At 45.6% G+C, this 13,047-nt stretch overlaps 1 protein-coding gene across 4 annotated transcripts in view; it reads left to right on the top strand.

Annotated features, from left to right (window-relative positions):
- The window catches only part of NR2C2 (nuclear receptor subfamily 2 group C member 2), a 96,146-nt gene that overhangs the window by 65,738 nt on the left and 17,361 nt on the right, over window positions 1-13,047 (top strand). For all 4 annotated transcript variants that reach the window (XR_004624778.1, XR_004624777.1, XM_034658814.1 and 1 more), the window contains exons 3-7: window positions 3,321-3,521; window positions 5,237-5,339; window positions 7,791-7,970; window positions 8,898-9,045; window positions 9,774-9,867. Coding sequence is in view for 2 of the 4 variants with exons in the window: in XM_034658814.1 (XP_034514705.1) it covers window positions 3,321-3,521; window positions 5,237-5,339; window positions 7,791-7,970; window positions 8,898-9,045; window positions 9,774-9,867 (726 nt within the window). In the remaining 2 variants the exon portion in view is untranslated. The remainder of the gene's footprint in view (window positions 1-3,320; window positions 3,522-5,236; window positions 5,340-7,790; window positions 7,971-8,897; window positions 9,046-9,773; window positions 9,868-13,047) is intronic.

Below are 13,047 nucleotides of genomic sequence, written 5' to 3'. Positions count from 1 at the left end.
AGGGAAAGCTGCAACACCACATGCAGTGAGCTGGCTATTCCCATACCGCTCACTTCACCTGGGGGTCATTTTCTGTATGTATACTGTTTCTCAGAAATCATGCATAAACACAAGATTTACATTATGCACAGAATATTCCCTAAAATATCAGTCACATTGCAACAAATGTACCTTTTCAAAACAAGAGTTGTAGCAGTACTAAGTGTGTAGCCAGGCTTGGAAGGCCTTAAGAGTCACAGAGGGGCACCTGGGTGGCTCAGTCAGTTAAACGTCCAGTTCTCAGCTCAGGTCATGATCTCAGGGTCGTGGGATCAAGCCCTATGTCAGGCTCTGTGCTGAACATGGAGCCTGCTTAAGGTTCTCTCTCTGCCTCTCCTTCTGCTCCTCCTCCCTACTCACTCACTGTCTCAAAAAAAAAAAAAAAAAAGTCACAGAGAAAAGACATTCCTCCTTAGGTTCCTCCCCTCCCCCCATTTGTTACTGTTTGCAAGCAGGGAGTATGAACATTTGTTCCAAGTGAAGAGATTAAATAGTTTGCCTCTTACGTTCATTTCCTAGGGCTCCCATAACAAATTACCACAAACTTGGTGCCTTAAAACAACAGAAATTTATTTTCCTGCAATTCTGGAGCCCAGAAGCCCAAAATCTAGGTATTTGCTAGGGGCATGCTGTCTGTAAGTTTCTAGGGAAGCATTGCCTTCCTAACTTCCGGTAGTGACTGGAAGTCCTCAGTGTTCTTTGCCTGCAACTGCAGCACTCCAGTCTCTGCCTCTGTTGTCACAGGCCTGCTAGTAAGGACACCACAGTCGCTGGATATGGGGCCCACCCTCATGCAGTATGGACTCATTTTAACTTGATCACACTTGCAAAGGTCCTATTTCCAAATAAGGTCACATTCACAGGCCCTGGGGGTTAGGATATAACCATCTCTTTTGGGGGGACATGATTCTACCAACAACACCTCTTCTCCACCCCTCCATGGGAGATTTAATAAGTCTGGATACATCCTCAATTTGATGTTTCCTTGGTCTCATTAAACAGGTATCTGCCTGCTGATATTTGTCACCCTGGGGTTCTGTGAGCCGGAATCTTTAAGGGAAAAAAGAAAAGAATAATATGAGCTTTGAGATATGTTACATATAGCCATCAGAAGTAGCTGTCCCTGTCTAGACCCAGTCATGCCCACCTCCCACCCCTGCCCCAGCCCCATACCTGTCAGTGCCTCAACCAGGAGGCCTGGGGAATAGCGTCAAAGGTGGTGACATGCTAGTGACTGTGTGACTTGGGTGCAGAGTGTGTCACCTCTGAACACGTGAAGGACTTCTACCAGCCTTGCCTTGGTTATAGCTGGTGATGGAAGAGCCCTCTCAATCACATGACTGTTTCATTTCTTAACAGGGATAGTAATTTAGGAAGGAGGTAAGTTTTGATAGACATGAAAAGAAAGTCAAACATTTTACTCCCAGATCTCAAGGTTATCAGGACCTTCCAAAGGCCAGTTCTTGTTACTTTTTAACTAAGGTAGGAGTCCCTTCCGTGGCAGCTGAGAGAAGTGTGTGTCATCCATTCTGTCTGCAGTCTCCCAGTTCAGCATTGGGTAGGAAAGTTTAAGAGAATTTGTATGCCACAGGTTGTAACAATGAAAGGCACTTTCTTTCATTTTCTAAATCTGTTCTTCTTCAGCCTTCAAGATCTTTTGACCTTTCAGTAGCAAATGCTGGTATGCTGGGATTCATGCCCTACCATCAACTAAGGATTTGTTCGTGCATCTTCTGTCCTAGTTTCCTCTTCTTCTGGTCTTGAACTTGCTGTGCCCTCAGCCTATAACATACTTTGCCACATATTTGCATGGCTTCCTCTCTTGCTTCATTCAGGTTTTTACTCAACACCACCCCCATCAGAGAGATCTTTCTTTTTAAAGCAGCCCCCTGGCCTCCTTCCCCTTGACATGCTTTGTCCATTTACTCTGCTTTTTAGTTTTCTTTATGATACCTACCATGACTAATATTCTACAGTATCTGTGTTCATGGTCTATTTCACCCATATAAGGTTAACTCCACAAGGTAGGAGCTCTCTTGTGTTCATGTCCCTATCCTTAGTACAAAGAACAGAGCTTGACGTATAGTGGACAGTCAATGAACATAATTGATTGGATCTTTGTCATTTTCTTTTGAACCAACCAGCACTGTCTGATTTTCCATATTGGATAGTTGGCAAAGCTCTTGTGCTAGATTCTTTGTGAGTTTGCTGTCTGAACTTTGGAACACTGTTTCACAAGTCAGCATCTATCAAGATGTAGCTTGGATGCCAGACCTGCCCATAAATGTGGTAGATGGAAGGGGGTTCCAGCCAGAGATGTAGTACCCCTCCCCTTGTCCAAGGGCCTGCTGGTGCCCCAGGGAGAGAGCAGGTAGTGCTCCAAAGCTGGGCACTCGGCCTCGAGGAAGGCAGGAGAGGGAGTAGAACAGATTCAGAGAATTTCATGAGCAGGAATGACAAGTCCCTCTTGCTGTAGCAACTATTTCAATCGTAACTGAGGCAGTTAGGCAGGGACTCTGGAAAAAGACAGACTCCTACAGCTGGCCCCCTGAACGGTGAATGGTGGGAGCCTCTGGAGGAGTGAGGGTCAGGACTTCTCTGGACTTTATTATGCCTAGGACAAGGCCTTTTTTTTATTTTAAGTTAAACTTATCATCTATTATTATCTTCATTTCATAAAAGAAAGGGATTTTCTTTTTCCAATTTTATTGAGATATAATTGACACACGGCACTGTATAAGTTCAAGGTATACAGTGTAATTACCTGACTTACCTATATTATGAAATGATGGCCACTATAAGTTTAGTTAACATCCATCATCTCATATAGATACAAAAAAAAAAGAAAGAAAAAATGGCTTGTTCCTTGTGATGAGAAGAGCTCTTAGGATCTGCCTCCTTAACTTTCAGATGCACCATACAGCAGAGTTAGCTACAGTCACCATGCCGTACATCACATCCCAGTACTTTTTTTTATCTTAAAACCGGAAGTTTGTATCTCTTGACCACCTTCATCTAGTATCCCACCACCACCCCAAAGGACATTTTAATTAAAAATAGTAGGAATGATATCCTAAAATAAAATAAGCTCCACAAAAAGCTTTCTGAAAAGCTCACGGTTGTGTTTTATTTTTCTCATTTCACCACGCACTGGTGAAACTGCATCTTGGACCAGCATTGACTCCAGGACGGCATTGGGCAGTCAGCACTTTGAGCACCACCTGCAAGTACACAAGTCGCATGATACTCCGTGAGAGCAGCCTCCATGTTGTGTCTTGTAGATTGTGACAGACCAGCAGACAGGACAGAAGATCCAGATAGTCACCGCAGTGGACGCCTCCGGATCCCCCAAGCAGCAGTTCATCCTGACCAGCCCAGATGGAGCTGGAACTGGGAAGGTGATCCTGGCTTCCCCGGAGACATCCAGTGCCAAGCAGCTCATATTCACCACCTCGGACAACCTCGTCCCTGGCAGGATCCAGGTAAGGCTGTGGACAGGCATTTGTTTCATCACTTCTGCTACCAAACTTGTTTCTGACTCTTCCTCTGCCTTAAAGGCCAAATCCATCTCTAGAAAGTCCTTTGAGGACTGCAGGTATGGCAGGTTGCTACTTTGGCTAGAGTAAAAAAACAGCAAGCGAGTGGCAAGGCCCAGGAGGCAGCCAGCTGCAGTGCTCAGATGGGATGGAAGTTCAGCCAGGACAGTCAGTGGCCCACAGGAGACTAGCATGAACAAGCTGGTACTAAGGCCAGTAGAGAATTGTTCTTAACTAATCTAAGGCCGCACAGTGGCAGTTCTTGGCCCGATAATTTAGGGGCCCCACCTAGGGCTGACCATAGCCAGATAAGGACTGGCTTGTTCCTAAATCTCACTTCATCCTTTTCCAGGTCATTAGGCCTAGTCCAGCTCTTGATTCGGTCCTTACTTGCTGCTGTGAACTGGTGCCTCTTGATCTCTCCTCTCCCCCAGCCCTCACAACCGTCATCCTACTTTCTGTCTTTATGATTTTGGCTATTCTAGGTACTTCACATAAGTGGAATCCTATAGTATTTTTTCTTTGCCATTGGTTTATTTCACTGAGCATAATGTCCTCAAGCTTCATCCAAGTTGTAGTCTATTCAGGATTTCCTTTTTAAGGCTGAATAATATTCCACCGTAGGTATAGACCACACTTTATTTATATAGTCATCTGTTGTTGGATGTTTGGGCTGCTTCTATCTTTTGGCTCTTGTGAATAAAGCTGCTAAGAATCCATGTGTTTTGAGTGGGGAGGGACTTTCTATGGAGAAAAATAAAGAAAAGAAAGGATTTTTTTTCTTCTGATAGAACTGGGCTCAGAGCACAAGTATTGTTTAGCTTTCAGAACTGCACATTTGAGACTCCTCATAGTGCGGTTAGTGAATACTGCCTCCTTTCTCAGAGTACATTCTGAGCAACTGAAATTAAAATTCCTCCCTGCTTTTTTAGACTACTCCTTGTTCATGAGGAGGTGGCTGTTGATTTTGTTGGATGTATTATAAGAAGTTATTCTACATAGTGATTTCTATATATATTCCTACCATATAGAAATAATTGTAAGGGTTATTGTTGGTACCTTATTTAATAACAGCTATTTTTCACTTCCTCATATTGGTGTCAGTTACAGTATTCTTCCAGATGAGTAATACTGTCACCTAGTAAGTCACCTGCAAGTGAAGGAGAAATAACAGGTTTCAGAGGTCGCCTGTTCTAGCCCTACTCCTAGCTGCCTTAAGGAGAGGCCTAGTTATTTAATTAATAAAGCTTGATTATTTCTCTGCCGAATATACCTCTCTGCCTACATTCCAAGCTGTTCCGTGGGAATAGAGGAGCCAGAAAGACCTGCGGTATATTCACGTCAGAGCATCCGCATGTGATTCCCCACGGCCCCCCATCCTGGGTGGTTATGCTAGCCAGATGGAAGAGTGTGTGAGTGAAAACCAGTGCCTGACCTTGGACAACCCCCCCCCCACTACCATCCCCGCTGAAGGGGCGCAGTCTAGGTGAGCAACAGGGCCATTCTTGATGTCAGGCTAAGTTGTCAGGTGGGATTTTCCCAGTGCTACCCAGGGTTTTCCTGCTTAGAAACCCAAGATTAGGAATTTATAGTTAAACATTAGTTTGTTTTAACGATCTGGTTTTTAATCAGCACTTTGCTTGTTTCCTGATTCTTCTTAGATCGTCACGGACTCTGCTTCTGTGGAGCGCTTGCTGGGTAAGGCTGACGTCCAGCGGCCGCAGGTGGTAGAGTACTGTGTGGTCTGTGGCGACAAAGCCTCTGGTAAGTAACCCTAGGTTATGCTGGGCACATATCGTGGTCCAACATCATGAACCAAATGGCGGTTGGAAGATTATTGGAAAGAGAACATTTTCTGTAGGTTTATAGGTTTCAAAACATGAACTCCACTTTTCTGAGTGGGGTAGTGATATAAATAAGCAAACCATTTGTCAGATTATTAGAATCAAAAGGAGGAGTCAAGACACTGTTTCTGTGACTGACACATCTTGGCTGTGTGTCAAATATTTACGTACTACCCTACCAAAAAAGGAATCATTTCTTTAATCTGGGTAGTATTAGCACAGTGCTTTGCTGTTTCACAAGATGTGTTATCTGTTTCTTCTTCATCCTAACTCTCTCTGTCATCCTCACTATAACCCAGTGTGGTAGTTACTATAACGAAGGAGGAAGGAGCATGCGATTCTGGCTGGAGCCACAGGGTCAGGCAAGGTCCCCCAGGGGCAGTCAGATTCTGTGAGGCTTGGAGCTTGATTGTGTGTGTGTTGGGTAAAGCAGAAGGGCATTCAGGCTGGTGGAGCCAGGGCCCAGTGAATTTACTGTCCACACCCATGGTGTCTTTAGGGAAAAGCTCCTGGACTTCTGTGGTTAGGATGTGGGTAAAAGGAGACTGGAGAAGATATCCAGCCCAAAAGTTCAGACTTCAGCCTGCTAATGTGGGGGAGCTGTAGAAGATGAGGTGGGCAGGAAGGATGGAGAGGTATTTAGTTATATGTGCTACCGAAGTGAGCACAGGATGGAGAAGGATTTAATAAGATACTCTTCCAGCTGTGCTACGGGCACAGGCCTGAGTTTTGTGATTGGTTCCACTTTATTCTGTAGTCACAGAATTCCCAGGAACTTTGGACGCTTTGTGGTCCTGGTTAAAACAAACAAACAAACAAACAAAAAAGGTTGGACCAAGCATCTTAGGAAGACAGCCCAGACAAACATCCACAGAGGTCAGAAGCTCCAGTCAGTCCCCTCCTAGCTCATGGTACTGTTTGCTGTGCCAGGGTGCCCTGCCTCTGTTCCCACTCCTTATCTTGAACAAGGCCAAACCTAGCCATCCCACCCCTTCTCCGAAGCCAGCGCTGCCTGTGTCCTCGTCATCCTTTTGTGTAGACTGCTCTGGCATTTGTTACATTCTCTTATAATTGATTATTACAGGCCTATCTTCCACACCAGAATGGGCTCTTTTTGTTAGAGCAAGAACCATGTCTGACCCCTCCATCTCTATATCCTATCTTCTTGCTCAGCCAGGAGAGGCACTCTGCAGACTTTTAAATAAATGAATGAAGCATGGACATAACAAAGAGACCACAGAATCTGCTTGGCTTCCCCATTTGTCATCCCCTTCTGGGCTTAAAGGAATGGCCTAGTCATAGGCTTGCAGTGCTGCAGTCTCCAGGTATTAGAGGTCACTGTAAGATCTAGAGAGGCTAAGGAAATACACTGCAAGGAAGGAAAAACGATGTCTACGCAACAATTTTAGTACAAAACTGAGACCCTCCAAGTACACACTTGGGAATGGCTCTGCATGCTCAAGCTCACGACAGTGGGACACTCATTAGCTGCCATCAGTGATGATCCTGTGAAATATTTCTTCTCAGCAGTGTAGCTATGATACTGGGTTACAGAAGATCAAACCAGGAGACCTTATCCATGGTCTGTGCCAGCTGGGAACAAATGAGGTGTGATGCGTGTGGAAGCACTTGGTGTATTTGAAAGGGTAAACTGAGGTGGGGGGCTCTTTTTAATGTTATTGGTCATTAGCAGTTAGAGACAGCAAAGTAAACAAGATGAGAAAAAAAAGAACTGTATGCAGTAAATGTATTTCTAGAACTGCGTTTCCAAAAGAGTCTGAACACCTAACCCAAGTAAGCCACACAGCATGCACTCTTCCCTCACCTTGGGCCTACATAGCCACAGCCCCTGCACTTCCCCCAGGGTAGCTGTAGGGCCCAGGACATGACACACACCGAGTAGTAAAGGGAGGAGTAGGACCCTGTGTGCTAAAACAGCACATGCATGCTTCTGCTACGTGCCACTGTTGGCAGGACAGGAGCACTGGGTGGCTTCACAAGCCTGGCTCTGCAGAGCCAGGAGCCGGTGTCCACCGTGGGCAGCATGGTTCAGCCATCCTCCGTGAGCTCCTGCTGCATGTTGGGTCCTTTGTGTATTAAAGCGTTAAGGTCATGCCATTTACCAGCTGTCACATTACTTCTCTGAGCTTGTTTTTCTAGCGTGACATCACAGGGCTACTTTAAAGATTATAGGAAAATTATGGGAAGAACCCAAGTGCCAGGCTTCATGCTCAGGCTTGTGGTAGTACCATGGCTGCCGGCACCGGATACCGTGCACCAGTCACTCTGATAGCCTTACCTTAGAAACAGGGCCTGGGACGGATCATCTCTTCTCTTGGTGATTTGCTTCACACACTCTTTCTCCTTTTAGGCCGTCACTATGGGGCTGTCAGTTGTGAAGGTTGCAAAGGTTTCTTCAAAAGGAGTGTAAGGAAAAATCTGACCTACAGCTGCCGGAGCAACCAAGACTGTATCATTAATAAGCACCACCGGAACCGCTGTCAGTTTTGCCGGCTGAAAAAATGTTTAGAGATGGGCATGAAAATGGAATGTGAGTAACTGTGTGAACAAGCCATTTGAGTTAGCAAGTTGGGAGAAAGTGAGATTTCTGTACCTGGCTTTAAAATACTCTAAGAGGAAAATATCCACTGAGGCTTCCTTTTGTTTCCCCTCTGGGTCAGCTAAGTGATCCAGCACCCACACTGCTGCAATCGGTCATTCCCCGCGGTGTGTGTGTGAAAACCCCCTCCACATAACTCGGCATGCAGCACAGCGCAGTGGGGTGAACACAGGCTTTGGAGTATCAAACCCCAGCTCTGCCACTTCGGAGCTGTAAGGCCTGGGGAAGACATGGCACCTCTCTCAGACACAGGGTCCTCGTCTAAATAGGACCCCTTACCTTTCTCACATATTGGATCTGGGATTCATCCTTTCTTTCTTTTAAGAAGATCTTTATTTCCTTCAGTTGTTTCTGGCCCGTATACCAGATTCTCAGACCAGATTCCTGAAGGGAGAGACTGCTAGTGTTCTAGAATACTGACACCCCATTAAGCAGTTTGCAGAAGTCATTCAGGCTTGAGTTGGACATCAGAACGTTTCTCTATGATACGTGCGTTGGACAGGCTCTCTGTTAAGATGGGTGTTTCTCTTCCTGGAGCGTGCCTTTTGTGAGCCGCAAAAAGTGAAAACCCAGAGGGCTCAGTGTGGGCCCCCCAAGGCCATCCAAATGCCCTGCTGAAGTTTCTTAGCAGGCAGTGAGCTTGAGCTCTTTAGACTTGGGATGGCGTTGTTTGGCTTTGAGCTTTTCTTTTCTTTGGCTGAAAAGTGCTCTGAAAATTGAGCTGGATGTGTCTCGCACCGACCTTATCCCTGTAGTAGCGGACTTACTGAGGAAGACCCCTAACTTTACTATGAAGGATGTAGTTTTTAATGTCGTGACTCCTTTATCTAAACGTGAATGTTTATGTTGTGATTTAAGCTGTGCAGAGTGAACGGAAGCCTTTTGATGTACAGCGGGAGAAACCAAGCAATTGTGCTGCTTCAACTGAGAAAATCTATATCCGGAAGGACCTGAGAAGTCCTCTGATAGCCACTCCCACGTTTGTGGCAGATAAAGATGGAGCAAGGTCAGTCCCATCAGCCTTCGAGCTGATTAGAGGAGGCATGGATGTTCCTTAGAGGGAGCTTATGTGGCTCCCCCGCTGCCACAGCCTTCAGCCTTGTCTTGCCTCATCCCACCCTTTTTGGAGCTGCTCTAGTCACTCGTGAACAGACCTGAGGATGGCTGATTTAAGATGGGGTTTTTCTCCTGCCTTGGGGTTTCAGGTTATAGTTAGTCATACATTGCTCTGCAATTCAAGATGGGGTTTTTCTGCAGTATAGACAAAAGGCTTAAGTCCCAGGGTAGTCCCAAATAGTGCGAAGAGTTAACACAAGTTAACTTACGTGTCTTTTTTTTTTTTCCATGTAATCTGTTGAACTTCATTTAAAAGGAACAGAAAGGGAAAACAAGAAATCCAAACTGTATCCTAGCGAGAACTAGAGTTGAGAATTCCTTGGTGATATTCTGAAGATCAAGTTAACTTTATTTAACAAAGCAGCCATGGTCTGCAGTCAGCATGGAAGCCAAGGGGATGTGTATCTGTGTGGTATCCTGTCTCAGGCTATAGTCCCAGCTTTGTGCTCATCTCATTCTAGAGAGAAGGGGGGTGGTTCAGTCACTCCATGGCTGAGTCTAGTCAGAGTGTTTCTGCTGTTCAGGCAGCTTTGCAGATGGAGGAGGGACAGGGCACTGCAGCATGATGGTACTGTTTCATGTTGGAAGCTACTCTGGGTTTCTTTATGTCTTAAATAGACAAACAGGTCTTCTTGATCCAGGGATGCTTGTGAACATCCAACAGCCTTTGATACGTGAGGATGGTACAGTTCTCCTGGCCACGGATTCCAAGGTGATGCTCTCTACTTACGCCTTCTCCTCCACCTTTATGTTGCAGTGCAGTCTGCTTCTCTGAATGTGTGCACCCACCTTCTTGGCCTTCTGAGACTACCTTGACAGCATGGCCTTCTGCATCTCAGTTTCTTTCTTCTTATACAGCCATCCTATGATTTGCTTTAGGGATGTTGACAGCTCTCCAGAAACTCGGAGCCGGCTGGTTAATCGTTATTACATGTCAGGGTCTAGAGTTCAGTTTGGTGAAAATTCAGTGGCTCTCATCTCAATAACCACCCCCACCACACCCCAGTACACACATTGGCAAACTACCGGTGTGCTGGGGAAATGGCTGCTTATCCTCAAATGGCCTTTTGCAGAAGCCCCTAGTTCCTTTTTTTTTTTTTTTAATTGAAGTATGGTTGACACACAGTGTTACATTATCCACTACCACCCCATTCTTTTTAATTAGATGATCTGCAGGAGGAAGTTCAGGCAGGATTCTGACGATTGCAGAACTACTAAGAGCAAATCAGCCATAGGGAATTTAACGTGTTGTGAACAGAGGTGTATGTCAATCCAGGAGAGAGATAGCTGGCTAACCCCCATGAAGATAACTAAGTGGAAGGGTTTTATCCAGGCAAGAAAATTGATTATATTTGTCATCTCATTCCTGATGTGACCCAATGATGATGAAGTAGCAGCAAGCCATGGCTGAGTTCCAGTTTTCCTTCTCTGAAAGGAGGAACTTGGTAACAGAGTGCTGGCGGAGCTACTGCCCCGAGAGCCAGAGTGGCGCTCCCTGCAGGCTTCCTTCTCGTCCATTCACGTGCACATTGCTGTGCCCACTCAGTACATGAGGAACATCATCTCTTGGGAAAGAAAGGCAACAGTGAGAGCTATTGACTGGCACCAAAAGTGGCCCTCCATCCTGTGGTCCTGAGGCTGTCCCTTGAGCTTTCTCTGTTTGGGACCAGGTGCTGCGTGAGGCATGGCCATCACACCTGGCTTGCTGCCATCAAGTAGACACTCAGGACAGTGATGGGTGCATAATGGGGTGGAGAGAAACCAGAAGCCTGAAAGTAAGGCCCGAATAACCTTAAGACCCGATTACCAAAGGATTTCACAGCAACTGTTCTGTTGTGCTGTCCACGCAGAGACTGAGGCTAAGAACCAAGAGGCTCCGGAGTCGGCTGGTCCTGGGTCCAGAGCCCAGCGCCGAGTCACTCTTGGTAGCCATGCGCCCTCTTCCCTATATCTCTGCTTCCCTCAGTACCGCCACGTGGCGGGTGCTGGGCAACTTGAGTAAGTTACTTTTATAAAGCCTGCAGCATACAGTGAGCACTCAGTAAGTGAGTGAGTCGTGGTCACTGGATGGAAGAGAAGGGGCAACACACACTGTGTGGTATGTAAGTAGTAGTGAAGAGGAAGAGCTGCAGAGTCGGACGCACCTGTTCCTGCTTCCACCTGTTCCTTCCTGTGTGCCATGGAAGTGACCATACCCCAGGAGTTGGCCATGAATAATAGGGTATAGACAAAGCACCTAAAGGTAGTTCTTTTCAGAATCTGTTTTTTAAACCTTCTACTTTGAAATAATTAAAATTCAAAACCGTGTACTTTGACTAAATACAGAGCTCTTACGGAGATCCCAGGCACCCCCGGCCGTTTATGCAACAGCCTGCAGCACAGCACGAAAACCAGGAGACACCCAGGCGGTGCCGGCCGGCTGGGCTCTCTGTCCTGTCACTGCACTCCCGTTCCCGCCACGTGTCTCTCCGTCATGGCGGCCCGCATCTTTCAGCGGCTGCACAGTATTCCGCTATGTGGTGGTTCTGTGATTTATGAAGCGGTGCTCGGCTTAGGATCTTTTCCACTGTGTTCTAGTTTTTCACTTTCATGATCCAGACACAACAGACATTTGTTGTGGTTTATTTGTCTTGGTTTATTTGTTTTCATATGTCTTTGGCTTTCCTCTTTTTTTTTAAATTGAGTTATAATTCATGTACCAGAAAACTCACACTTTTAGTGTGTAGTGCAGTGGTTTTAGTACATTCGTAAGGCTGTACGACCATCACCACTACCTGATCCCAGAACATTTTCATCACCCCGGAAAGAAGCACTGCACCCACTAAGCCATCACTTCCCCCTCCCCCTACTCCAGCCCCCACCAACTGCTACTCTACTTTCTGGCTATGGTTTTTCAATCCTGGACATTTCACATAAAGGGAATCTTACAGTATATGGCTTTTCGTGATTGGCGTCTTTCTCCTGACGTAATGTTTTTGAGGTTCATCCATGTTGTGGCATGTGTCAGCACTTCATTCCTTTTTATTGCCAGGTACTAAGCCGTTGAATGGCTGGACCACATTTTATTTATCCGTTCATCAGCTGACGAGCACTCGGGTTGTGTCTACTTTTTGTTTATTATGAATAGTGCTGCTACCAACATTTGGGTACAAGGTTTTTTTTTTGTAGACCTACGTGTCGATTTCTCTTATATGTGTACCTAGGAGTGGAATGGCTGGTCATGTGGTAACTCTGTGTTTAAGCTTTTTGAGGAGCTGCCAGACTGTTTTCCATAGTGGCTGCACCATTCCACGTTCCCACCAGCAGTGTGTGAGGGTCCAGTTTCTCCATATCCTCCCAGCACCTGTTATTAGGTCTTTTTTATTATAACCATCCTGTTGGGCGTGAGGTGGTAGCTCGTTGTTTTGATTTGCGTTTCCAGTGATGCTGAACAGCATCCTTTCATGTGCTTATTGGCCACTTGTATATGCTCTTTGAAGAAATGTCTGTTTAAATCACTTGACCCATTTTTTTTTTTAACTCATTTGTCTTTTTATTATTGAGCTGTAAGAGTTACTGGCTACTAAACCAGTATTAAGATGTATGATTTGCAAATACCTCCTCCCATTCTGTGGGTTATCTTTTGTGTGGCAGGGGCGGGAGGTTGCCTTTTTACTTTCTTAATAACTTTTTTTTTTCTTTAAGATTTTATTTTTAAGCCATCTCTCCACCCAACAGGGGGCTCAAACTCACAACCCCGAGATCAAGAGTCGCACGTTTCACCAACTGAGCCAGCCAGGCGCCCCATTTAACTTTCTTAATATATTTTGAAGCACAAAAGTTTAAATTTTGGTGGTGTCCAGTTTGTTTTTGTTCCGTTACCTTATTACTTGTATATTTGTGTAACTACCAC

The sequence above is a fragment of the Ailuropoda melanoleuca genome, chromosome 4, assembly GCF_002007445.2.
Source record: "Ailuropoda melanoleuca isolate Jingjing chromosome 4, ASM200744v2, whole genome shotgun sequence".
NCBI classification, from domain to species: Eukaryota; Metazoa; Chordata; class Mammalia; order Carnivora; family Ursidae; genus Ailuropoda; species Ailuropoda melanoleuca.
Note: the sequence above shows the minus strand (reverse complement) of the source record. Positions and strands in the feature narration are given on the sequence as shown.